Here is a 24,210-nt window from a genome sequence, read left to right on the forward strand (position 1 = left end):
CTAGGTCCTTTCGGCAGTACTTTCAGCGGTAGTTCCGGTAGCTCGTGAAAATGGACAGAGATATTTTAATCGAATTTATCTTAACCTAGGCTTAAAATACAAGGACACTGTGATAACCCTTGATTTGCACATGGTTTCAGTAATTCTAAGTGTAGCAGCTTCCATCGGTAAACCTAAAGGCTGTGGTGAGAGCCAGAGTGGCTTTGTGACGCACTGGTAGTTTATTGCGAACAAATACGCTGAGATACGACATTTTGGTGGAAATTTAGAGAATGCACATGGATGGACATAACAGGCTATGGTATCATAAGTAAATGGAGGTAAAACTGGGGGTCAATAAAAATTACAGCTCCCCGGCCCTGACTCTGAACACCTGTGCCCCAGGCAAGTGCTGTCTTTTCACACATACGTGCACTTGCACCTGCTTAATGGTCCAATTTATAATCCAGGAAACAAAGTTCAGAAAAGGCAGTCTATAGGAGGTCAGCAACATCCATATGCTGCCTCCTCCAACTCCAGCAACAGACAGACTTTAGATATGGGTCTGTCCAAGTAGCTGGTCTTGGTCTTGATGCGACCTTGACGGACAAAGCCTTTTCGATCGGGATAGGTTTGTAAAACACGTCCCATAATCCATGACTTTCTGGGTGCGGTACTGTCCATTAACCAACTAGATCTCCTGTGACCAGTGTTGGGCATCTTACTTCAAAAATGTAACTAGTTATAGTTACAAGTTACTTCTCCCAAAAAGTAACTCAGTTACTTTTTGGGAGAAGTAACTAGTTACTAGGCAAAGTAACTATGCCGTTACTTATTATGTTAAAACAATAAAAACAAAACAGATGTGAACCTTTAACATTTATTTCACTTTAACAGATTGCCACTATATTGTATTTGTTTACAAGTAAATTATAGAATGTATCAAAAATAAAAAATATATTAAAAAAGTTATTTGAAGTGCAAATAAATCAACATGTCACGCAATTTCAGACAACTGTACTTCAAATATTTTCTTCATTATAATACTGAAAAAAATCATTGCAATGTATTGCAAAACTAAGGCATTCAAATGTAAACCATGTAAAATAAGACAAAACCTTTAAGCTTTTCTGGCCACACACTGTAATTCTCTGCCCAATATTCAAATATTAATCACTCTCATTTCAACATAAACTGAACTTTATCCAACTCTTTAAGATTCATTAAAAGATTCACACAATCCCTCTAACACGTATCTATTCCTTTATTTATCTGTCTATCCATCCAATCAGCTGTCGATGCACGTGTGGATAGGACATAATTTCCCATCATGCATTAAGCGTTTGTAGTCCATGCAGGCGGCCGCTGGCAGTGGAGAGCTGCTGCGCTCGCCTTGCTCAAAAACTTCCCGTTACCGGCGCACAGGTTATGTCAGCGCAAGTCGGTGGCATCTTGGACACAAAACTAACCGGCATGCACCACGCACCGATCGACGGCGATAGTATTGCAGCAGTATTGTTGCAGCTCCTCGGCTGAGAGACTCTGATGAAGAGAAGAGTGAACTGAATTAAAAGTAGCGCCACATTTTATAGTCAGTAACGGTAACGGCGTTAGGACGCTGGGAAAAGTAATTAGTTAATTACTCCATTAGTGAAAAAGTAACGCAGTTAGTAACGCCGTTATAATGTAACTCCGTTATTCCCAACACTGCCTGTGACAAGATTCTTCTGGACTCCAGTCCATCTCTCTCACTAACAGAGGTAGGTACTCCTTTGTCCAGCACTTCCAGAAAAGATCAGACATCTACTGCACTTGTTTCCATCTCCTTTGCGCCTACACATCTGCTGCTTGGAATTCTCCAGGTGGCAATGAGGACTGGCCTTGGAGCGGTAACAGATGTTTCGGTTTTAGTGCCTCCAGATCATTTGGATCCGTGGATGCTTTGGTGATGGGCCGGCTGTTTATGATGGCCTCGACTTCACAGAGAACTGTATGAAGGCCCTCCTCATCCAGATCTTGAACTTTAAGGGTAGAGTTTAAGACCTTCCTCACCGATTTGATCAGTCTCTCCCACAGTCCTCCAATACTCCTGCTGGTGTGATCCAGCATGTGGATTGAATGACCATTTGATCCCCTTTTGGAGTAAATCATCATGAACCTGTGCCCGGTTACACTGCTATATGGCCGTTTTTAGCTCATGCTCTGCTCCCACAAAATTCGTCCCATTGTCAAAGCGCAGCTCATGGACCTGTCCTCTTCTTGCAATAAAGCGGCTCAGAGCATTTATGAAGGAGTCAGTATCCAGAGAAGGTGCCACCTTGATGTGAATAGCTCTCAGAGCGAAACAGGTAAATATGACACCATAGCGTTTCACTGTACTCATCCTGCTCCTCACTTCAAAGGGTCCAAAATAGTCAACTCCAACTGTTGTGAACGGAGGCTCATCCGGTTTGAGTATTTCTGTGGAAAAGTCTGCCATTTGCTGGTGCACTGTAGCAGCGGTAAGCCTCCTACAGCTAGTACATTTGGACAGGACACTCCTTTGACAGTAGCTCAGTTGGTAGAGTGTTTGTCCACTGATCTGAAGGTTGGTGGTTCAAATCCCGCTCTTGACATAAGAACATCATTGGTTGAGCGGTCAGATCCACTGATCCGTGGGTTGGCGGTGCGATTCTAGCTCACACAGATGAATGCTGTCGTTATGTCCTTGGGCAAGACACTTAACCCACCTCGCCCTCAGTGTCTGCGTACACTGATGTATGAATGTGTGTGTGAATGGGTGAGTGTTTCCTTGTTGTAAAGCGCTTTGAGTGCCTTGAAGGTGGCTATAGAAAAATGTGACCATTTACCATTTACTTATAGCTGTGCTGACTCCAGTTATCCAATATTTTACTCTGAGCTTTGATAACATGTGGTTGCGACCACTATGTCCCACTTTTTGATGTTTGTGTCTCAGTAACAGAGTAGAAATGTGGAGATCTTTTGCCAATATGAGGGGATGCTTTGACTCAAGGGGCAATGAAGATTTGCTTAGCTGCCCACACGTAAAATTCCATCTTCCAGCCTTGTACACAACTTATACAGCTGACTATTTTTCTTGAGGTTTTGGCTCTTTTGCAAACAGAAGAGCTCCTTGGGAAACCATTTTCTCTGGCAAAACTGAATTATTGCCACTTCAGGTTCATCAGTGCTTTCCACAGTTAGACCCCTCTGGACCACTGACCCTGTAGCATGTGCATTTCTCTCTCTCTCTCGCAGCAGTTTCTTTGCTTTCAGGACAACTGGACTGAGCATCCCCAGAGAATCATAAATAGAACTGACCGTGGACAGGATCACTCTGCGGGTGAGTGGTGTGTGTCTGACCAGATGCACCACTCCACACCCAACACTCGCACAATTGGCAGAAACTCTCTCTCCAAGTTCCACTGCCTCACTCCTTTTGCTCGTTGGGCTTCTGGGATGGACTCAAGCACTGCAAGCCTGTTAGTGAGCCACTTAGTCAGACAGAAGCCTCCTCTAGCACAGGGAGACACAAGCTCGTGGCACAATGTCAGTGCTTCCTCCTCTGTTGCAACTGACACCAGACAGTCATCCACATAGAAGCAGGGCTGCATTTTCTCCACCGTCTCCTTGTGTTTGTGCCCATAATCGTCTGCACACTTCTGGAGAGCAAAATTGGCACAACTTGGGGATGAAGTGGCACCAAAAGACTGCACCCTACTCCTGACTTCACATAGCGCCTCACTCAGGTCTCCCTGTGGCCACCAGAGGAATCGCAACAGGTCAGCATCTTCTGGGGGCACCCGGACTTTCTGACATTTGGGTTTTTCCGAGGTAGACCTGATAGTGACCATCACAATGTTTGGCTGACCTTGAAACCAAATCCATGAACCTCAGGTCCTCTCTGGAGAGACCTACTTGTTCCTCCACAGCAGACTAAGGAAAATCGATCTTAAATTGCTGTTGCCACTGGTCATCCAAAATCACAATGGACATTCTATTCACAGTTCCTGTCAGTGGTCCATTTACCATCCAGCCAAGCACTGTCCTTACTGCATTGAGTCCATTATTCGCACTACGGATAATTTCCAGTGGTTCCATAGCTCTTGGGACATTGGTCCCTATTTACTTGGACTGGCATAAGAGGAAGTTTGCAATCCTGCTCACCAGCCCCTGTAAGCCCACTGGAAACCAGAGTATTGTCCACTCTTTTCCTTCAGAAAGCCGATTTTCTACTAGTGTGCCATTTTTTCCAATCGTGCACATAGATTCAATGTGTGACCTCCAGTGTAGCAGGGGCAACTCATCACTGGTGCTGGCTCCGTGTGTTTCGCTGGCTGAGCAGTTCTCTCCACAGAATTGATGGTCGTGACAAAGCTGGTTCCCTTGAAGTTGTAGTGTGAGTGTGGTTTGGACTTGGTCATGATTCTAGTTGGTGGAGCAGTGCTTTGGTTGTTGCCTTCGTTTTTCCACGAAGTAGGCGATGTCTATGAACTTTGCTCTTCTCTTGTACTTTTCTTGCAGATCACAGACATGGCTCCTCCAGCGATCTTGCAGTTTGTATGAGAGTTTTTGATGATGTCTACCATGTTTGTGGGCATGTCGAGATTATTTAAATATTGCACATCTTCCATGGCATTGCAGCAACGACGCAGGAAGAGACTGTACGCCTGGAGGGCCTTCACATCCTCAGTTTTTATGAATGGCCATGACTGAGTTATCTCCATGTAGGCTGCTGCCACCTTCTGCTTATTGCCATAGTGCTCTCTCAGTAGGGCCTTGGCTCTCACAAATCCTCTGTCTGAGTTGAGATGTTTACAGCTCCTGATCAGCTCCTATGCATGCCCTTTGGTGTACTGTTCAAGGAAATAAAGTTGGTCACTGCTGTTATTTGTGTTTCGCTCAACTCCGTTTTCAAAAGCTTTAATGAAGGAATGTTGTTTCAGTGGGTTATCATCAAAGATGGGAAATTCTCTTTTTTCTCTTCTCATTATGTCCAACACACTGTCATTGTTTGATCCAACAGTTTTACTGTGGACAGTTCCTTGTTGTATCTGGTTAACTTCATGTTCTGAAGGAGACATTAAATAGTGCAAATTCCACCAAAACGCATTCAAAAAATCTTCAATAAACAAAGCATTTAAAACTCTTTGAGAGGTACATTTTTTATTCCAAACATTTCAACAGTTTTTGTGGCCTTTCAGACAACACCTTTCAGCCATGCATTATGGCCCTGAAATCCACATATCGACATCAAATAATTCACAGAGAAATTGCTCAACCATCAATTCACAAGGGTGCAAACATTCATTCATTAAATCATCATCATTACGCACGATTAATCGTAAGCATAACAGAGTCCTCAATAAATAAATAAACAGACCTAGACCTAGGCCAGTCTCCAGCTGAATAAATGGCATGGATTTCATGGCACTTAGCTGCAGTAGCTCCTTTGCTCTCTGAGTAATTAGGGCAAGATGCCTTGGATCTGTGGCACAGGTGCATGGTGTGGCGATTTTCCATTCAATGCCTTTTTTTGTTGACAAAATGTAGCGGCTTTCCCCGGCAAACCTTGAGGCCATGGTGAGAGCCAGAATGGGTCCTGGGTTGTGGTTTTGTGACCTGCTAGTAGTTTATTGCGAACAAATACGCTGAGATACGACAGGCGTTTTGGTGGCGCCCCCTCAGCTCTTAACCAACCGAACGTACACACAGCAAACACACAGTGCACCCCTCTACCTGTCTTCTACAGTAAATTTAAGAATTAAGTTCTTTGTTTGGGAATGAATTGGCTAAAGCATGGGTACAGATTAGATGTTGGAGAATGAAATCGTAATTAAGGGCCACAATGTAGCATATTTTTTTCACACATGTCATCAGGTGAGCCACATAAGAAGTAACTATTGTTAACGTTCAATCTTCAGTAAATTAATATAATGTCAATGTAATGTCCCCAATAAGCATGGAAACCAAATACATGTGCTCAGGAGGTGAGGCTAGCTCCAGTGTGTGTAGGACACATGTGTTAAGCTCAAGGCCCGCGGGCCAAATGTGGCCCTCTACATCATTTAATGTGGCCCTCGACACGATGAATTAAAAGGTATGATGGTTAAAATGTTATTTTATCAGGAGGTACGCAGTTACGCACCCATATTTTTACAACTAGGCAAATGCATATGCAATATTTGTAACTTGAATAAGTAATAAATACAGAAACAGTTCATAAACAAGTAAAAAAAAAATAGTTAGATTTATTTTACATCTGTCTCTTTAAGAGCAGCCATTTTGTGGCCCTCAGTGAAAATGTGTTTGACACCCCTGGTGTAGGAGGTCCATCTGGCTCCAGTGTGTTTCTCAGAGTTCACGCTGATGCCAAAGTGTGTGTAGGAGGTCACTCGAGCTCCAGTGTGCCTATGTGGAGAAATTCAGTTTGACCCCAGAGTGTGTGTATGATGTCACTTTGACACGACTGTGTGCTTGTGTGTGTGTATGAGGTCACTGACCCTAGTGTGTGCTTGTGTGTATGTAGAGGTCACTCTGACTCCAGTGTGTTCTTGTGTGTGTACAGGAGGTGCAGGTGCGGGTCAGTGACTTGGAGCAGCTCTACACTGAGGTGGTGGAGGTGGCCGTGCTGCGACAGCAGTGGCTCCTGGATGCTCTGGCTGTGTACCGCATGTTTAGCGAGGTCAACGCCTGTGAGCTGTGGATCGATGAGAAAGAGCAATGGCTGGACAAGATGGAGATCCCCGAGCGGTTGGAGGACGTGGAGGTGGTGGCTCATAGGTATTCACCTCTTCACACTTCACACTTTGTGCCAACAGGGCTTAGTATTTTGCATACTCACTTCATAATTACTTGTCATCACCCCTGACCTTCTCGTGCCCTCCCTCCTCGGTGTGAGCAGGTTTGAGAGCCTGGACCAGGAGATGAACAGTCTGATGGGGCGGATTCTAGATGTGAACCAGATGGTGCAGCAGCTCCTGGACGGGGGCCACCCTTCATCTGCGGAGGTCCGGGGCTGCCAAGACCACCTGACCTCTAGGTACTGTGAGGAAGGATGGGTTTCCTCGCTATATTAATTTGCTGGACCTCTAAGGTGGAACCCACAGCAGGTGATCGGTCAGAATCACTGTGATGTCTCACTTGATTGGATAATGTTTATTAAGAATCATACATACTGTATGTGTGTGGTTCTGAAACAAGAAAAATATAAACAATAATGAATAAATGTAAATGTACCAATAACACACAATACAAGAAATCATTCACAATAATAAACAATGATTGAACAGTAACAAACTGGTAAAACTGACATTAAATCAAATTGAATAGAAGCCTCTATATGGTAGCTTTTAAACAAAGTCAAAGGCAACTTTGAATTTACATCACTCTGGAGTCATGTAAGCACAGTGGTAGAGTCAGTCCAGAGACCCAGGGAATTGGGAGTGTGAGCTCAGTCTTGAGGAGATTGGCCACCTGTGCTCTGGTAAGGGCAGCATACAGCATAAGATTGACTGCTGCTTTTTAGGGGCAACACTGGATCTTGCAGTGATGAAGGGCACTTCTACCACACCTTGGGAGCCCTCCATTCTGAGATATGCTACAGAGCCATAGGCTTGCTCTGAATCATCGCAGAACACGTGGATCTCACAAAGGCTAGTGGGAGAGTCTCTGGGGTGGTGCAACACCTTGGCAGCTTGATGTTTCTCAGCAGCAGCAGCTCGTCCTCCCACTTCCGCCATACAGCAAGTAGTTGATCTGGTAGAGTCATGCTTTCTGCCCCACAGGCGTTGGATGACAACTTCAGCTCTGGTGGTGTAGAGTACCAGAAATCCAAAGGGTTCATACTGGTTCGCTAACACTTTATAGATGGAGTTTGTCTTGACAAGATTGCTGATACAAGCGGCCAAAATAAGTTTCCTCTGCAGGGTGACTGGGCGCACCCTCAGAGATAAGGTGAGGAGCTCAGTCACACGGCAGGACCTTGGAGTAGAGCCGGTACTCCTACATATTCGAGGAGCCGGCTGAGGTGGCTCGGGCATCTGTTCTGGATGCCTCCTGGATGCCTCCCTAGCGAGGTGTTATGGGCATGTCCCACTGGAAGGAGGCCCTGGGGAAAACCCAGGACACACTGGAGAGACTATGTCTCTCGGCTGGCCTGGGAATGCATTGGGGTCCCACCGGAGGAGCTGGAGAACATGTCTGGGGTGAGGGAAGTTTGGGAGTCCCTGCTTAGACTGCTGCCCCGGATAAGAGCAAGAAAATGGATGGATGGTGTCCTCTTAACAGTCCCACTGAAGGCCCAGGGCGGATTCCTCTGACCGGGGTGACCTTGGGCAATCCACTTTTCGGCAGTGGCCGATCTCACTTCAGCAGGAAGGTGGTGTATTGTCTCTGGATATGTGCTGGCCCACTGGCGTAACTCAAAGCTGCCCTCAGCTAGGAGTTTTTGCAACTGTGTGATGATGACTTTGGCTTATTTGGCTGAGGCCACACTGTGAAGGCAGTTGTCCACGTAAAAGTGTTTCAGCACCGAGTCCCTCACTGCAGCATCAGGTAGAGTGTGGTCTGTAATATGTCTCTGTAGAGCATATGTAGCACAGGAGGCGCTAAAGGTGGAGCCGATGGGGAGTACATTTCACTAGTAAACTGTGGACTCTGTGTCGCACCTGAGTTTCCTCCAGAGAAAGCAGAGGAGGGGCTGATCTTCTGGAAGGAGCCTAACCTGGTGAAACATACCCTTGATGTCACTGCTGAAAGCCACACAATGTTCTCTAAATCACAAGAGAACAGCAAGCAATGACGAACTGAGGGTTGTACCAGAGACCAGGAGTTTCTTCAGGTCCATGTCTTGAAACTGAAAAGAGCAGTTTAAAACCACGCTGTGCTTGCCGTTGTGCTCGGCAAGATGATGGGGAATGTACCAGCTACTTGGCGTGTTCTCTGAGCCTGGTGGTAGCCTAGCTAAATAACCTGCTTTTTCAAATCTCTGGACCTCGAAATTGTAGACTTGAGCTATGTTCGGAGCCTTTGCCATCCGCCTTTCTGTGTTCCTGAACTGGGGCAGTACAGCATTCTTTGGGGCAGACAGATTGGGAAAGTGTTTAACACGGAGTAGAGGAGTGGCATAGCGGCGGACACCATCAACCTCTACCCGAACAGTGTTTATACCCAGGCATTCAAGGGCCTCCTGGTCCTGGCGTGATCTCATGCTTGCCTTTTCACTGTACCGTGGAAGGACATCCAGCTGCCACAGTCTCTGCCACCTGCAGATAGATGTCTGCTGGTGGGGCTCTGAAGGAGGTGAAGATGTGCAGTTACATGCTGTTTCAGATTGTGAGTTGGACTTTGCAGTGCCCATCCGAGACGGATTTGGACAGCGGCTGGTGTCCCAGGTGACCCAAGGACAACAGGTTCAACTGCGGTCACCAGGTGGGGATGGTCTGAGCCAATGAGCAGCAGGGGAACACTGTCCTTGAATTAAGGGATAGTTAGACTCTTTAAGTGGCTGTACTTGGCCTGAAGATTTTTAATGGGATAGGAGAGCTGGCCAAACTCAAGCTTCGGTGCAATGAAGGTTCCCTGGATGTTGTACACCTGCGCTGGGGAGCTGGCTGGCTAGATAGTGAATGAGACTGCCACCCCGTGAAGCACCTGCAACTGTCTGACTGTGCGCAGGGGCAGGTCCTCAGCCTGGCCTTGGAGTCCCAATTGCTGTGCTGTTGGGTGGAGGAGCAAAGTGCATTCTGAACCATCATCCAGCACAGCGTATGTTTCCAGGGCTTGGTAACCGCTACGCAGGATCACTTTTCATATTTTGAGGAGGACGCAGCTGCCCGGAGGTGGCTTGCCACTGTAGAGCACCCCCTCTGCTGCTGGCATGGACACAGGTTTACTGTCACTGATTCAGGAGCGTTTCTCGGCAGTGCTAAAGAACTTGAAGTTTGCACAGCTATTCAATGAGTGCTTATCATTGTCACAGAATGGGCAATACTTCTTCACTACTTGGCTGAGAGGAGGAGTTTTGGAAGACTCTCCCACTGGTCTGGAGCATGAGGAATGATGCTTTGGGAGTGGGCTTGACAGCACTCCTAGAGTCCCTTGGTTTGGCACTTGTCTACCCCACGAGGGGACATAATAAAATTCTCAAAACGAGGGGGTCTACGCCTTGGCCTCCGTGGCCTGAGGGGAACGGACCCACAGTCAGTCTCAGATGTGACCAGTGTTCTGAAAGTGACAGGAGGAGAAAAGGGAGGGTCACTGTGGTTAACCAAATGTCCTGGGCTGCTTTCTGGGGAAGCTCGCTGCTCAAATGAAGGGAAGGCCCCTCCTCTATAAGGAGCCAACCTATCCCAGTGGAGGACTATTTTTCTGCCTCTAGGGGGCACCTGGACTCTATACACCACCTCCCCCACCCGCTCCAACACCCGACATGGGCCATCCCAATCAAGTTTAGGGCAGCGTCCTTTTTTCCTTTTGGGTGTGTAGACCCAAACCAAGTCCTCAGCATGAAAGTCTTTGCCTTTACTTCTCACATCATAGTTCCTTTTTTGTCTCATACCAGCTTTCTCCAGCTGGTCTCAGGCAAAAGCATGAGCAGACTCCAGTCGGTCTTGCAGCTTCCTGGCGTACTCCAGTCCCGGAGTGTCGTCTGCGTTACCTGGGGGCTGTCCATAGGCCAGCACCGCTGGAGTCCAAATTTCCCTGCCCAGCATTAACAAAGCAGGGGTACAGTTTGTGGAACGATCTCGAAATGAAAGGACTGCAGCTCCTCCAGCCAACATGCCACCTGGCCCTCCAGTTCCCTGAAAGACATTAGCCAGCGTAGAGCAGCATGGTCTGTCCTAATGGTGAATGGCACCCCACACAGGTATCAGAAGGTTCAATTATACCGGCCCCCAGCATGGCTTAGACCTCATTATCAGCAGCCTCCTTTCATATCATGGGCAGGCGGCGGGGGCAAACTTTGATGGGTCGTGCATCCCCTGTGTCAGTGTGGTGCTCAACCAGGTGTGTGAGCCCCACCTCATTGTCATTAAGTGCAAACAAGCCTCTAAATTCCCACAGGACCTGCCACAGTTCAGCCTGCTGCGGCTCATCTAACCCCCGGCAGTTCATCTCCCAGATACCCCTGATGGCCCCTGCTCTGTCATCTGGTACATTCAGCTGCTGGTGGCAGGAGACTGAGACCTGCGGGTGCGATGGGTTGGACAAGGATGGTGAAGATAGGTCAGGCTGGATAGTCTCAGAGAGCACAGAAGTGCAACAGGTGGGTACAACTGGGGTAGCTTGGCTGTAGGGTGAAATAAGCTGAACAACCTGCCCGCCTGGGAGAAGCAATATGCTCGCCCCTAGGTCCAATACACATCCAATAAACCTGAGGAGGTCGAGGCCCAGGACACACGGGTCTTTAACGTCAGCCACCCAGGCCTGGAAGGTCACGAATACACCCCCTATAGCGAAGACAAAAGTCCCCCGTCCTCTCATAGCAGCCGTTTGCCCAGTCACTGTCCTTAATTTCACTGAAGTCGGTTCTAAGATGGTCCCATCTGGAACAACATCAGGTCTCACAAATGTAGCTGTAGATCCCGTATCAGCAAGAGCTGGGCAGGAAACATTTCCAACCAACACTGGAACATGGCATGGAAAGCCCACCTCTGTCCAGCCCACAGTCTCCACGCCATCCACATGTGGGGAAGTATCACTGTTTCCTTCTCCTGAAGGAAATTCCCGGTGGATGGTAGACAGGGCCTGTGTCTTCTCTCTCTCACTGCAGAGTGCGGCATTCTCTTTACCATTCCTCAGTAGATGATTCCCATGTGTGTGACTGTCCATGGCACAGAGCTGACTCACTTGTGATGCTGAGTGTGAATCCTGGATGCTGTAGTCCTCTTGCTCTGGTAGCTGCCAGAGCTTTGAAGAAGGAGGGTGGTGACACCATTCTAGTTGGGATATCTGACAGGTCATAGTCCTGCAGGTATAAGGGGGAGGGCTCTGGGCCTCCGGACATGCTCACTGGCTTCTTTATCCTGTGGTGAAGACATCTGCTGCTGCAAGCTCTGTATCTGGTTCGAAGGACCACTTTGTGAGGAAAGATACGTGTTCTTACTATATTAATTTGCTGGACCACTAAGGTAAAACCCATAGCAAGTGATCGGTCAGAATCACTGTCATGCGTCATTTGATTGGATAATGTTTATTAAGAATTGTACAGGCTGTATGTGTGTGGTTTTGAAACAACCAATTAAGATGCACGCAGTGCGTTACTTGCATAAATGGCTAGAAATGGCCAGTGTTAGCTCAGGCCTACTTTTAGTAGGCCAGAGCTAACACTTAGCACAGCAAAGACACATAAAATACAATGAAATAATGCACTATTGATTTTCACTTATCACACAACACTTAATAGCATAAGGCGCACACAATGCACAGAATCAGAGGACAGCGGATATACAAATATAAGGCAGGTTAATAACTGTCTGCGCTACTAAAACACCGCTGCTTATAGCCAACTCCCACCAACTTCTGTGCAATAGAAAGTCCAAGGCATCCTCTGATTGGATGAGAGTCTAGGTGGAGTGAGGTGCATGGCAAGTGAAGAGAGAGAGTCGAAGTCTGTGGCACGCAGGGGCCACACGAGGGCCTTTTTTACAAGTACTTCTGAGCATCGAACATTCTGTATAAATATATTAATGCATTGTTTAGAGTGTGCAGTCTAATTAGATGTACAGTACAAGCCTGCTGTAAGATATGGGAAGCTTGGCTTTAGGTCTGCTCTCAGTGGGACCAGATGGGCTCAACTGATGCTGGGACCTTCATGACAGAAGAGGCCGTTTCATATGTTTCCATTTCAAAAGCAACAGCAAATAATGACACATTTAATGCAGTTGCCTGCAGGAACATGTTTCCATTTGATACTTAGACACTCTTAGTGAATGTGCTAATCCCCCTGTTGGTCACAGGTGGAACAGCATTGTGGAGCTGGTGGAGCATAAGAAGCACCAGCTGGACTCTATGCTCCGGCTGCAGAACTATCTCCTGGAGTGTGCCGAGATCAAGTCGCACATCCAGGAGAAGAGGAAAGCCATTGATGCCACGCAGTACGTGGGCAGTGACCTTGGAGGGGTCTTGGCCCTGCAGCGCCGCCTGTCCACCATGGAGGGCGCTCTCTCTGTGCTCGAGCCCAAACTTCTGCATCTGCAGGTCAGCACTGTGCACTAAAGGAGTGCACATTCAAACTGTAAAATGAGCACTCAGCCATAGTATTGTGTAGAAGTGTATTTTTCCATGCTAATGCTAATACAACACTGACAGATATTTCCAGTTCAGAAAAAAATCTTACAAGGAAAAATATGAATAGTGCATACTGCAGGTATTATGCAAAGTTTAGTTTTTGAGCTTTTTACTATGGTATAATGCTGTTCCCTGATCAAAAAACATGCCTGAAGATGTTTTAGATGTGATCCATGCATGTTTGAGTATTTTAGTGATATATCCCAGGCCCTATTGAAACCCTTCTTACATTTAGCTGTGAAATTCTGTACAATGCTCAGCCCAAAAGTCTATGTTAGCCATACTGCAACGTGACTGTTCTCCATAAATATGCAAAAGCATGATAAAAACTGTACAGAACTTGACAGACCTGAAGTCTTTAATTAGCGTTACACGTGGCGATTGAGGCAACGGAAGAGGGGACTCAGAGCGTCAAAAACAAAAGTGTAACATAGAAAACATGTTAACATGTTGTTTTCTCTGAATATAGCACTTTCAACACAATAAAAGGCAATCTAAATATGTTATGTGTTAGCAATTTATACCCCATAGAAGTAAAATACCTCCTCTTTAAAAATGTGTCAAGTCATCAGAAAAGTTCAAGTCTTTAACATTTATAAATGGTCCCAAAATTTTTCCAATACACATTCTTTTGTTTTATGGATATTGAAAAGGTAATTCTCTCAGATGGCAGACTAGGCGAGAAGTGTGGTTTACTGAAAAATGTGTTACTGTATCCAGGAGGAGGCAGAGCACCTGGCTACGGCCCACCCAGCGCGGGCTATGGAGGTTCTGGTAGGGTTTGATGGTCTCAGTGTGGAGTGGGAGGAGCTGAAGAGGACGCTACAGGGCTGTGAAGACTCTCTGATGGTGGCCAGCCGCCTGCAGAGTTTCATCCAGGTAGTCACTTTGTTTGGGATCTGGGAGCGCAGGGAGGACGTCTCACATGTCTCTGCTCACATCGCTGTCTCCGTGGGCCTCCCTAAAAACTCAGCATTCTATTGTAACCATGGCAACCCACTTTTGAACCATGTTTCCGCATTCACCTGTACTGCCGAGTCTAAAAAACAGACTTTTTGACAAGACAAAGAAAATTTTGACCTAAAATTATACCAAAAACACATACAGCATCCATTTTCTTTGACTTTCCGTTGTTGCATCAGGGTGGCACCATTTTTTCCTCAAAGGCACTTGTGCCAAACAACAGCCAATTTGTGTTAGTGGTTAGGCTCACAAATGTTGCTTTTTCTCTTTCAGGAACAGGCAAATTTAGCTGCTGATTATGAATGTAACTCCTTCCTTGGAAAATACAGCACATAGCTTTGATTGACATATATCGCTAAACTCCACCTCCGGACAAAATGCAGAGAATTCCCATAGTCCCATGTCTTCATCTCTGTGTAGGACCTGGACTCGTTCCTGAGCTGGCTGGTCCAGACCCAGACGGCAGCAGCTTCTGAACAGCTGCCCAATGACCTACAGGAGGCTGAGACGCTGATCAACAAGCACGCCACACTTAAGGAGGAGATCGGACGGTACAACTGCAGCCTTTTTTTGCTTTGTATCTTGTTATAATGTTGTTCCCTCATCACAAACATGCCTGCGGAGGTTTTAGATGTCATCCATGCATGTTTGAATAATATTTCTATATTATTTCTTCCAGGCACTATTTGAACCCTCTTACAAAACAATACAAAGCAATACACTACAAACCTGATGTGATGTGCAGTTGTTTAATTAGCGGAATACATGTCAATTGTAATGCGATAGTGCTCTGAAGAAGATAGTGAAGGGGGAGCAAAGAGAGGGGGACTTGGAGCATTTTCAAAACAATTTCATAACATGATGGTCTAAATATGTTACGTGTTAGCAGTTAATACCCCTGAAGCCCTATTCACACGGAATTAGTTTTACCCCGTGACGTATGTAAAACTGAAATTACCCCACATTTTTTAGTTTTTCTTTTCTTTTTGTGTGCATTCTTGCGGGATAAGCAAGGTCAGTAAACTGTCAGTTTTTACAGGCGTTATTCTGGAAATGATGGACTGAGAAACAGCGAAACAAGACAAGAACCTTTAAATTCATGTTAAATTCAGTTTGTCTTTAGCATAATGCACCTGCACTGTAGCATCAGAAGACCCTTGGTAAAACTAATTCTGTGCGAAGATGACTTTAAGGAGTTTAAATATGCAATGCTGTCGTATGGGTAGACAATGCTTCCCTCTTTTTACCCTTATACCACAAAGCTGAAGATGCGTGTTTTCTGATGTGCTGATTAGGTATGAGGAGGACTATGAGCGGCTCCAGAGCATGAATGAGCTCTTGGAGTCGGAAGAGGCCCCTCTGCCTCAGGCCGCACTGCAGCAATGGCTCCACAAACTGGACGTGGGCTGGAACAAGCTGCTGGAGATGTGGGAGAGTCGGCGTGACGTGTTAGTGCAGGCTCACATCTTCCACTTGTTTCTGAGGGACGTCAAACAGGCTGAGTCTTTCCTCAACAACCAGGTATGTCATGGCAGAAGAGGAGGGAGAGGGAGCATGGGGTAAGGAGGAACCAGAGCCAAGAACCTACCTAAGTGGGTCTACATCAAGTTTAGGTTCAAGTGGAACTAAACACTAAATCCACTTTTGTCACTTCTAAACGGTATTGTCTATTGTTCCTAGTTAGTTGGTTAGTTAGTGAGTTAGTTAGTTTGGCCACTTTAATGCAAACTAGTTAAATTTTCAGTTTTCTAAACGCGTGCTGCCTTCTGTAGCCTTCGCAATTTCAAGTAGTTGGTGACATCACGAAAGACTGCCCTGATTATAGCCAGGTGTTTCGGATTACATAGACCAGGGGTGCCCAAACTTTTTCCACCGAGGGCCATATCTTGAAAAATATTCGACACAGAGGGCCAGTGGTCAATACAGTGGATAATTCAGATGGTGCATTTAACATATTTTTGACTTCATACTTTAAATAAGGCTTGAAATATTAACATTTGGTCTGTTTGACAATGCAACGTGATGTTATTTAGGTTATATTGGTAGGATTACTCAAATTTGCCATAAAAAGTAATGATTATGATCAATTGGGCCATTTCACGTGAATGTTTGGACACCCCTGACATAGACCATTCTGCAAGGGCAGAGTTAAAAGTGCGCATACCTGTTATAGACCAATCACACTGTTGCTAATATGTCCAGACCCCGCCCCCCCTCCCCCTCATTCTCTTCTTTAGTCCTCCAGGTACTGCCCAGTTTAGCAGCTCTATTTGAAATGTGGGACTAATCCCACTTTATGGTTTTTAGGACCACAGGGATACATCTATGCTTTTTTTAATTTGAATTTTTGCTGCTGTTAAAGATGCACTTGTACAGTGGCTTGCAAAAGTATTCATCTCCCTGGAACTTTTTAACATATTGTCACGTCAGAACCACAAATTGAAATACATTTTCTTAGCATTTTATGTGAAATAGCAACACAAAATGGCACAGTGGAAGGAAATATTTTACAAGATTTCAATTTTTTTTTTTTTATAAAAAACTTATAAGTGCAGCGGGCAAAAGTATTCAGTCCCCCTTTTCTTGAATGCAACCAATTGCTTTTAGAAGTTGCCTGATGATTTTGGAAAGACTGAATATTGACCTTATGGCTAAAATGAGTCCACCTGTGTGCACTCTTGTCTCAGTATAAATGCAGCTGTGCTGTGAAGGCCACAGAAGTTTGTTAAGAGAGTGTTGGGAAGCAAACCACAAAATGAAGTCAAAGGAGCACACCAGACAGGTCAGAGAAAAGGTTGTGGTGAAGTTTAAAGCGGGGCTTGAATCTAAAATGATTTCCCAAGTGTTGAGCATCTCAAGGAGCACTGTTGAATCCATCATCCAGAAATTGAGAGAGTATGGCACAACTGCAAACCTACCCAGACATGGCTGTCCACCAAAACTTAAAGAACGAACAAGAAGAGCACTCATTAGAGATGCAGTCAGGAGGCCCATGGTGACTCTGGGAGAGCTGCAGAGATCCACAGCTCAGGTGGGGGAATCTGTTCACAGGACTATTAGTCGTGCACAACACAAATCTGGTCTTTATGAAAGAGTGGCAAGAAGAAAGCCATTGTTGAAAATCATCCATAAGAAGTCTTGTTTACAGTTCGCTAGAAGTCATCTGGAGGACACAGCAAACATGTGGCAGAAGCTGCTCTGGTCTGATGAGACCAAAATTGAACTTTTTGGCCTAAAAGCAAAACGCTACGTGTGGAGGAAAACTAACCCTGCATATCACTCTGAACACACCATCTCCACATTCAAACACAGTGGTGGCTGCATCATGCTATGGAGGTGCTTTTCTGCAGCTGGAACATGGAAGCTGGTCAGAGTTGATGGGATGTTGGATGGAGCTAAATACAGGGCAATCTTGGAACCTGTTGGAGTCTGCAAAAGACTTGAGACTGGGGCGGAGGTACACCTTCCAGCAGGACAACGATCCCAAACAGAAAGCCAAAGCGACAATGGAATGGTTTAAAGCAAAACATATTCATGTGTTAGAATAGCCCAGTCAAAGTGTGGACCTAAATCCAATTGAGAATCTGTGGCAAGACCTGAAAACTGCAGTTCACAAACGGTCTCCATCAAATCTGACTGTAGGTGTGCAAAGCTGGTGGAGACATACCCCAAAAGACTTGTAGCTGTAATTGCAGCAAAAGGCGGTTCCACCAAATATTGACTTAGGTGAACTGAATACGTTTGCATGCTGCACTTTTCAGTTACTTTTGTTGTTTTTCTGTTGTTTTTTTTATCTAGAAATGATGTATAATTTTCTTTCTACCTCACATTTATGTACCATTTTGTGTTATTTATTCAAATAAAATGCAAATTTAAAAATATTTAAATTTGTGGGGGTTTTTTTTATTTCCAGGGGGATGAATACTTTTGCAAGCTACTGTATGTAACATTTCTGACATTTTCTTGTTACCATGGAGATATTATTGTTTGTCTGTAATGTTCCACAATATGGCAGTAACCTTATCTGTCTTGCATTGATTTTTATTACAGATGCTTGTCTTGATTGGCAAGGCAAGGCAAGTTTATTTGTACAGCACAATTCATACAAGTGCTTTACAGAATAAAAAAGACATTAAAATCACAATACAACAAATCAAAACATAAATAATCACAAATAATCATCAGTAGATTAACATTAAAGGAAAAAAGTACAGAATAAAAACCTTTCAGCCATATACACAGCTAAAAAGAACTGTTTTGAGCCTGGATTTAAACATTGTCAAAGTAGAGGCCTGTCTCACATCTTCAGGAAGGCTGTTCCAGGTTTTAGCTGCATAAGACTGAAATGCTGATTCCCCATGTTTAATCCTGACTGTGAGCAGTGTGAGATCGTTCATATGGCACTAACATGTAGGAGATGTACTTTGGTGCTAGGCCGTGGAGAGACTACATAAACAGAGCTGCTTTAATATCAGTTCTCTGTAGCACAGGCAGCAGCAGTGTTCTAGATGTACTGCAGCTGTCTTAACGCTCGTTTGGAGAGGCCAGTGAGCAGGCCGTTACAGTAGCCTAACCTACTGGAGACAAATGCATGAATAAGTCTCTCCAAGTTTGGTTTTGACAGTATACCTTTGATTTTTGTAATGTTTTTAGATGGTAAAAAGCTGCAGATGTTATTGATTTGATGTGGCTGTTAAAGTTCAGGTCTGAATCCATTATTACCCCTAGATTTCTAGCCTGATTTGAAGGTTTTAGAGAGAGAGACTGGAGGTGACTGCTGACACTTTCTCTATGTTTCTGAGGGCCAGAAATGACGTCTTCAGTCTTGTCTGAGCTTAGCTGGAGAAAGTTGTTTTGCATCCACACACTGATCTGTTGGATGCAGTAGCAGAATGAATCCACTGGTCCATATTCACCTGCTGCCAGTGAGATATAGATCTGAGTGTCATCTGCATAATTGTGGTAGGACACGTTATTAGTGCGGTACCAGAGATGCCCACCCAGTCCTCTAGTCTCTGTAAGAGGATCCCATGATCGACAGTGTCAAAGGCAGGGCCGAGACTTTGCCAGCATCAGTGTGCAGGCGGATTGCATAAATTCTTACTGTGAGTGAGCTTGCCTCTTCACAGATCTGACCTGCAATATGGCCGGGTGGTGTCAGTTGATTGTCTCTAAGGAAACAGAGGAGTTTAATTCCATACTATGGAACATTCCAGCAAAGCAATATCATCTCCATGGAGTTTTTTTTTTTTGCTATATTCAAAATAAACCTGAAAACTTTGTGTATTGTGTGTTCAGGAGTCAGCATTGGCACACGTGGAGCTGCCCACCACAGTAGAGACAGTAGAGGCTGCCATAAAGAAACACAAGGACTTCACCAACACCATGGAGCTCAGTTTGCACCGCATCAAAGCTGTGATCGAGGCCGGAGAGAGTTTGATCAGCCAGAACAACATCTACAGTGAACGCATCCAGGAGCGCATTGATGCACTGGCCAATAGGTGCTGAGCTAAACACAGCCATCCTCACCTGTATGATCCTCCCCCTTCACCTGTGTGTACCTCACCTCTCACCTGTGTGTACCTCAACCCTCACCTGTGTGTACCTCAACCCTCACCTGTGCGTACCTCACCTGTCTGATCCTCATCTGTGTGTCCCTCACCTGTGTGTCCCTCACCTGTGTGTCCCTCCCCTGTGTTTACCTCACCTGTGTGTCTTTCACCTTTGTGTTCCTCACCCCTCACCTGTGTATCCCTTTCCTGTGTGTTCCTCTCCTGTGTGTGCCTCACGTGGGTTCACTTCACCTCTGTGTCCCTCACCTGTGTCCCTCACCTCTCACCTGTGCATCCCATTCCTCACCTGTGTGTACCTCACCTGTGTGTATCTCACCCCTCACCTGTGTGTCCCTTAATTGTGCGTCCTTCACATGTGTGTACCTCAACCCTCACCTTTGTGTACCTCACCCCTCACTTCTCTGTGCCTCTATGCCAGATTTAACATCTCTTTTTGTAATACGTTGGGTTTGTCAAATGTTGGATGCATTATGCACTGTCTGGACATATCATATTTTCTATCTTGATGTTAGTGCTGTGCATGGATTAAATGGGAAACAGCTTTGTTTTGCTAACATCTCGGCTCAGCATATAAATTGCCATAACTGGGAATACAGTAGTTTATCAGAAGATCAAGTCAGCATTTAGTGAGAAATTATGATTTTATCTGCTTTTTGCTGTCTTGTTTTCACCTGTGTCTGATCTCTCTTTTCCGATCATCATGTTTCATTGTGTAGCCATGCTGGGAACTGAAGTGAGCTAGACACCTCTGGCAGCTAGTTAAATTGTTTAGGTAAGTATGTGATACTAAAACATGTGGGTTGTTCTTTCAGGGGCACTCAGAACCGAGAACTGGCTCAGTGTTGGCTGGAACGGCTCAATGATCAATGGGAGCTGCAAAGCTTTCTACAGGACTGCCATGAGGTAAGATTCAGTTCTACCTCTGAGGTCATAGAGGAGAGTGAGATGTTCGTAGGAGGTGATGAGGAGAGTGAGATGTTCTGAGGAGATGATAGAGAAGAGTGAGAGATTCTAAGGAGGTGATGGAGGAGAGTAAGAGGTTCTGAAGAGGTGATGGAGGAGAGTAAGACGTTCTGAGGAGGTGATGGAAGAGAGTAAGAGGTTCTGAAGAGGTGATGGAGGAGAATGAAATGTTCTGAGAAGGTGGATATACATGCACACATGCAGGTGCTAAACGAAAATACATCTCTACTCGCTGGTTTTCATGCCCAACATTTCATGCCACTGGCCCATTTTTACTCTCTTCGTGATTCCAGAGACATAGGGAAACACGCGTTATTCACCTAAAAACGCACACACTTCCCTCTTTTATTAAAAAAGGAATATTTCACTTCTATGGGAAATTTGTTGCTAACATTTTACATATTTAGATCACCATATTTTACTGTTTTTCCAAGTGCTATATTTGCTGAAAACAGTGTATTATTTTGCTACCTGTGCTAAGTCACTTCCCCTTCAGACCACTATCACAACACAATCATCATGCATCCCGATGCACATCGCATCAGGTTTGTGAAATGGTATTGTTTTGTATCATGCATTTGTATATTTATGGAAATGTACCACTAACCAGAAGGAGGGTTCGAATAGGGCCTGAGGGGGAGTCAGTAGATTACTCAAACATGTATGGCGGACATCTAAAACATCTTCCGGCATGTTTTTGATGAGGGATACAACACAGTGGAAAGCTCCAAAAAGTCAATTTTGCATAATACCCCCTCTAATAGGGGGCTACTAAAGGGCTACTTCGTTATACATGTTGTAGAACAAATTGAAGTAGTCTGAGAGCTGGAAGAAGAAGCACGAGGCTGGACTTCTAACATAGTACAGGACCCAGACATGAAAATTTTAGCATTGTGGCATCACTACTTCATACACCAATAATGCGCTGTATGTGGGGAAATATAACACAATAGTACTGGAATTGATTGTCTGCAGTACCAATCATCGCCACTGTTTGAAATCAACATAAATGCTATGGGAGAATTGTGAATGAAACTGGTCAACAAAAATATGTCTTTATTTGGCACTACTATTTGTTGCAGACACCATTCTTTATACTCCCCTGTCCCAGCCTCATTATGCATTAGCCTGTTCCCCAACCCCCCACCATCAGACCCCCAACCCCCCTGCACTCTGCTCACTTGCTCTGGAGCAGGGCCTTGGATGCGTGTGCTGGAAGGTGGTGGGAGGGGCCAGAGCATCTTTGTGCTGTTCTGGTTTCCATGCTCTGGCCCCTCCCCTCGCCGAGCCTGAGGGGTGGAGGACAGAGAGAGAGAGAGAGGAGAAGCGTAGGAGAGCGAAGACACAGGAGAGGAGAGAGAGGGTGGACAGGCGCAGGCTCGATCCGATCTGTTCCCTTCTGTTGCCCCATAAAAGCAGGCTTTCTCACACGGATCTGGATTCTGGATAGACTTTTCCTGCTCTCTACATCTCGCTGTCTGGATCTCCTCAGTCATGTGAGCAGGGAGGACGTGGGAGTCTGCAGTGGCCCTCAGCTGCCAGTAGAAGCCATGTTGTCTGCTATATCTAGTGAACACCGCTAGCTTCCATCGGGGAGCAGGTGCAGGTAGAACGCTAGTGCACTGCGCAAACATGTGACCTGGATTCTGTGGCGTCAGTGCAGAGGATTCTGGAGCTCTGCAGACGCGGTGTTTGATGTGCTTTGGCGTGGTTTAGTATGGTTTGGTCCACTTCAGTTGCATGGTTTGGTCCAGTTCAGTGCAGTAGATGTGTGGGTGGAGGTAGAGTGGGAGCAGTGTTTGAGGGCCATGCTGCTGCTACATGTGGCTGTCTTCTGAATACTTGGAAGTGTGCAATTTGTGACTGCACCAACTGCTCATCAAAATCACTGAAGTGATATGAATTATGGTGGTGGTTAGGCATGTTTAAATGTATTTCAGTTAGGTTGTCATACAGTAGCAAAAGAAAAAATAAAATCTGTCAACCGGACAAAACGTTGTAGGAGCAAAGACGTTTCGCTGCTTATCTAAGCAGCTTCTTCAGTTCTGGTCAGATTACTGGTGGACACTGCCTTATATCTATCTGAAGTGTAAAATCACTCACTGGGGGCTTGAATGACTGTGTACTGTACCTGAGTAAGTAGGACTCAGGCACAGTACACACTTAGGGTAGTATAATAGACTTAGCCTATAAACAGAAACTGTAAACAATGGGTATTTTGAGTTCCAGTGTAGCTAGCACTTCCCTTCAGGTAGATATAAGACAATGTCCACCAATAATCTGACCAGAACTGAAGAAGTGGCTTGGATGAGCAGCGAAACGTCTTCACTCCTACAACATTTTGTCCAGTTGACAGATTTAATTTTTTTTTTTTGTTATGGATCAGACCTGGACGACTGAGGGATTATACATATATGTTGTCATACAGTGTGTTAAAGGTGCACTATGTAACTTCTTTGTTGGGGGCTCCATTGAGATGTTATTGCTTTGCACAGAATGTTCCACAGTATGACAATTGATACTTTACAGTGACATTACACTGAGGATGTTCTACATATATCTTTATGGTGACATCTTCAGCAGTTACCATGGAGACACAATGCAGACTTTAGCAAACACTGCCTGATAAGTTTTTAGCTTGTATGAAAAACTGAAGAAAAAAAAAAACAAAATAGATTTAAACAGCATGTTTTCAGGAGCCTGTGATCAATAGAAGCATTCATGGTCCTCTTTAGGTGTTTGATTTTCAACAAAAAGGTGAGAGTGACTAAATGAAAAACTGTTGGCTAATGCTAGCTACCTTGTGACTATAATGTTATTGTAGAAGGACTTGTTAAACAGCACAAATCAGCTCACCTGTTGCAGTTTTAGCTAAGTTAGTGCTTTATGGTCAGATTGTGTTAGAACAAAGCTCATATTAAAGTCAAACTTGAGTAACAGAGCTTCAGACATAGCAGTGCCTCCATTTAGCATCCAAGCCCCCATTAAAAAAGAAGTTAGAAATCAGCAGTGACGTAGCCAGTTGGACCCGAGTGATAACTCACTCGGGTCTCTCTCTCTCTCTCTCTCTCTCTCTCTCTCTCTCTCTCTCTCTCTCTATATATATATATATATATATATATATATATATATATATATATATATATATATATATATATATATATATATATATAGCCATCTAGCATTACTCAATTACTCAATTTGGTGTTTTTATTGCTAAAATACTAACTTGCATTCTTACTGTGACACATGTCGTCACTCCACAGACCTGACCTGTGACTTGACCTGGTGGAATCACTTGCTTGTCTCCATGGAGTATGCCATACTGTGGAGCATTCCATAGTAGTATTATATGCAGACCAGCTGGTGATGGACCCTCCCACAGGAAAAGTTACCTAGTGCTATTTTAAAACCATTGTGTTATGAATTGGCAAGGAGA

At 45.0% G+C, this 24,210-nt stretch overlaps 1 protein-coding gene across 2 annotated transcripts in view; it reads left to right on the plus strand.

The window, feature by feature from the left end:
* The window catches only part of LOC117380239 (spectrin beta chain, non-erythrocytic 1-like), a 54,859-nt gene that overhangs the window by 18,449 nt on the left and 12,200 nt on the right, over positions 1 to 24,210 (plus strand). The window contains exons 17-24 of one of the 2 annotated variants that reach the window (XM_033977008.2): positions 6,548 to 6,762; positions 6,884 to 7,021; positions 12,942 to 13,182; positions 13,993 to 14,151; positions 14,656 to 14,786; positions 15,531 to 15,756; positions 19,534 to 19,736; positions 20,621 to 20,711. In XM_033977008.2, the coding sequence (XP_033832899.1) occupies positions 6,548 to 6,762; positions 6,884 to 7,021; positions 12,942 to 13,182; positions 13,993 to 14,151; positions 14,656 to 14,786; positions 15,531 to 15,756; positions 19,534 to 19,736; positions 20,621 to 20,711 (1,404 nt within the window). Of the gene's footprint in view, positions 1 to 6,547; positions 6,763 to 6,883; positions 7,022 to 12,941; positions 13,183 to 13,992; positions 14,152 to 14,655; positions 14,787 to 15,530; positions 15,757 to 19,533; positions 19,737 to 20,620; positions 20,712 to 22,274; positions 22,378 to 24,210 lie in introns of those variants that run through there. The other variant, XM_055225788.1, reaches the window with a different exon arrangement.

This window comes from Periophthalmus magnuspinnatus, chromosome 13 (assembly GCF_009829125.3).
Source record: "Periophthalmus magnuspinnatus isolate fPerMag1 chromosome 13, fPerMag1.2.pri, whole genome shotgun sequence".
Classification (NCBI taxonomy): Eukaryota; Metazoa; Chordata; class Actinopteri; order Gobiiformes; family Gobiidae; genus Periophthalmus; species Periophthalmus magnuspinnatus.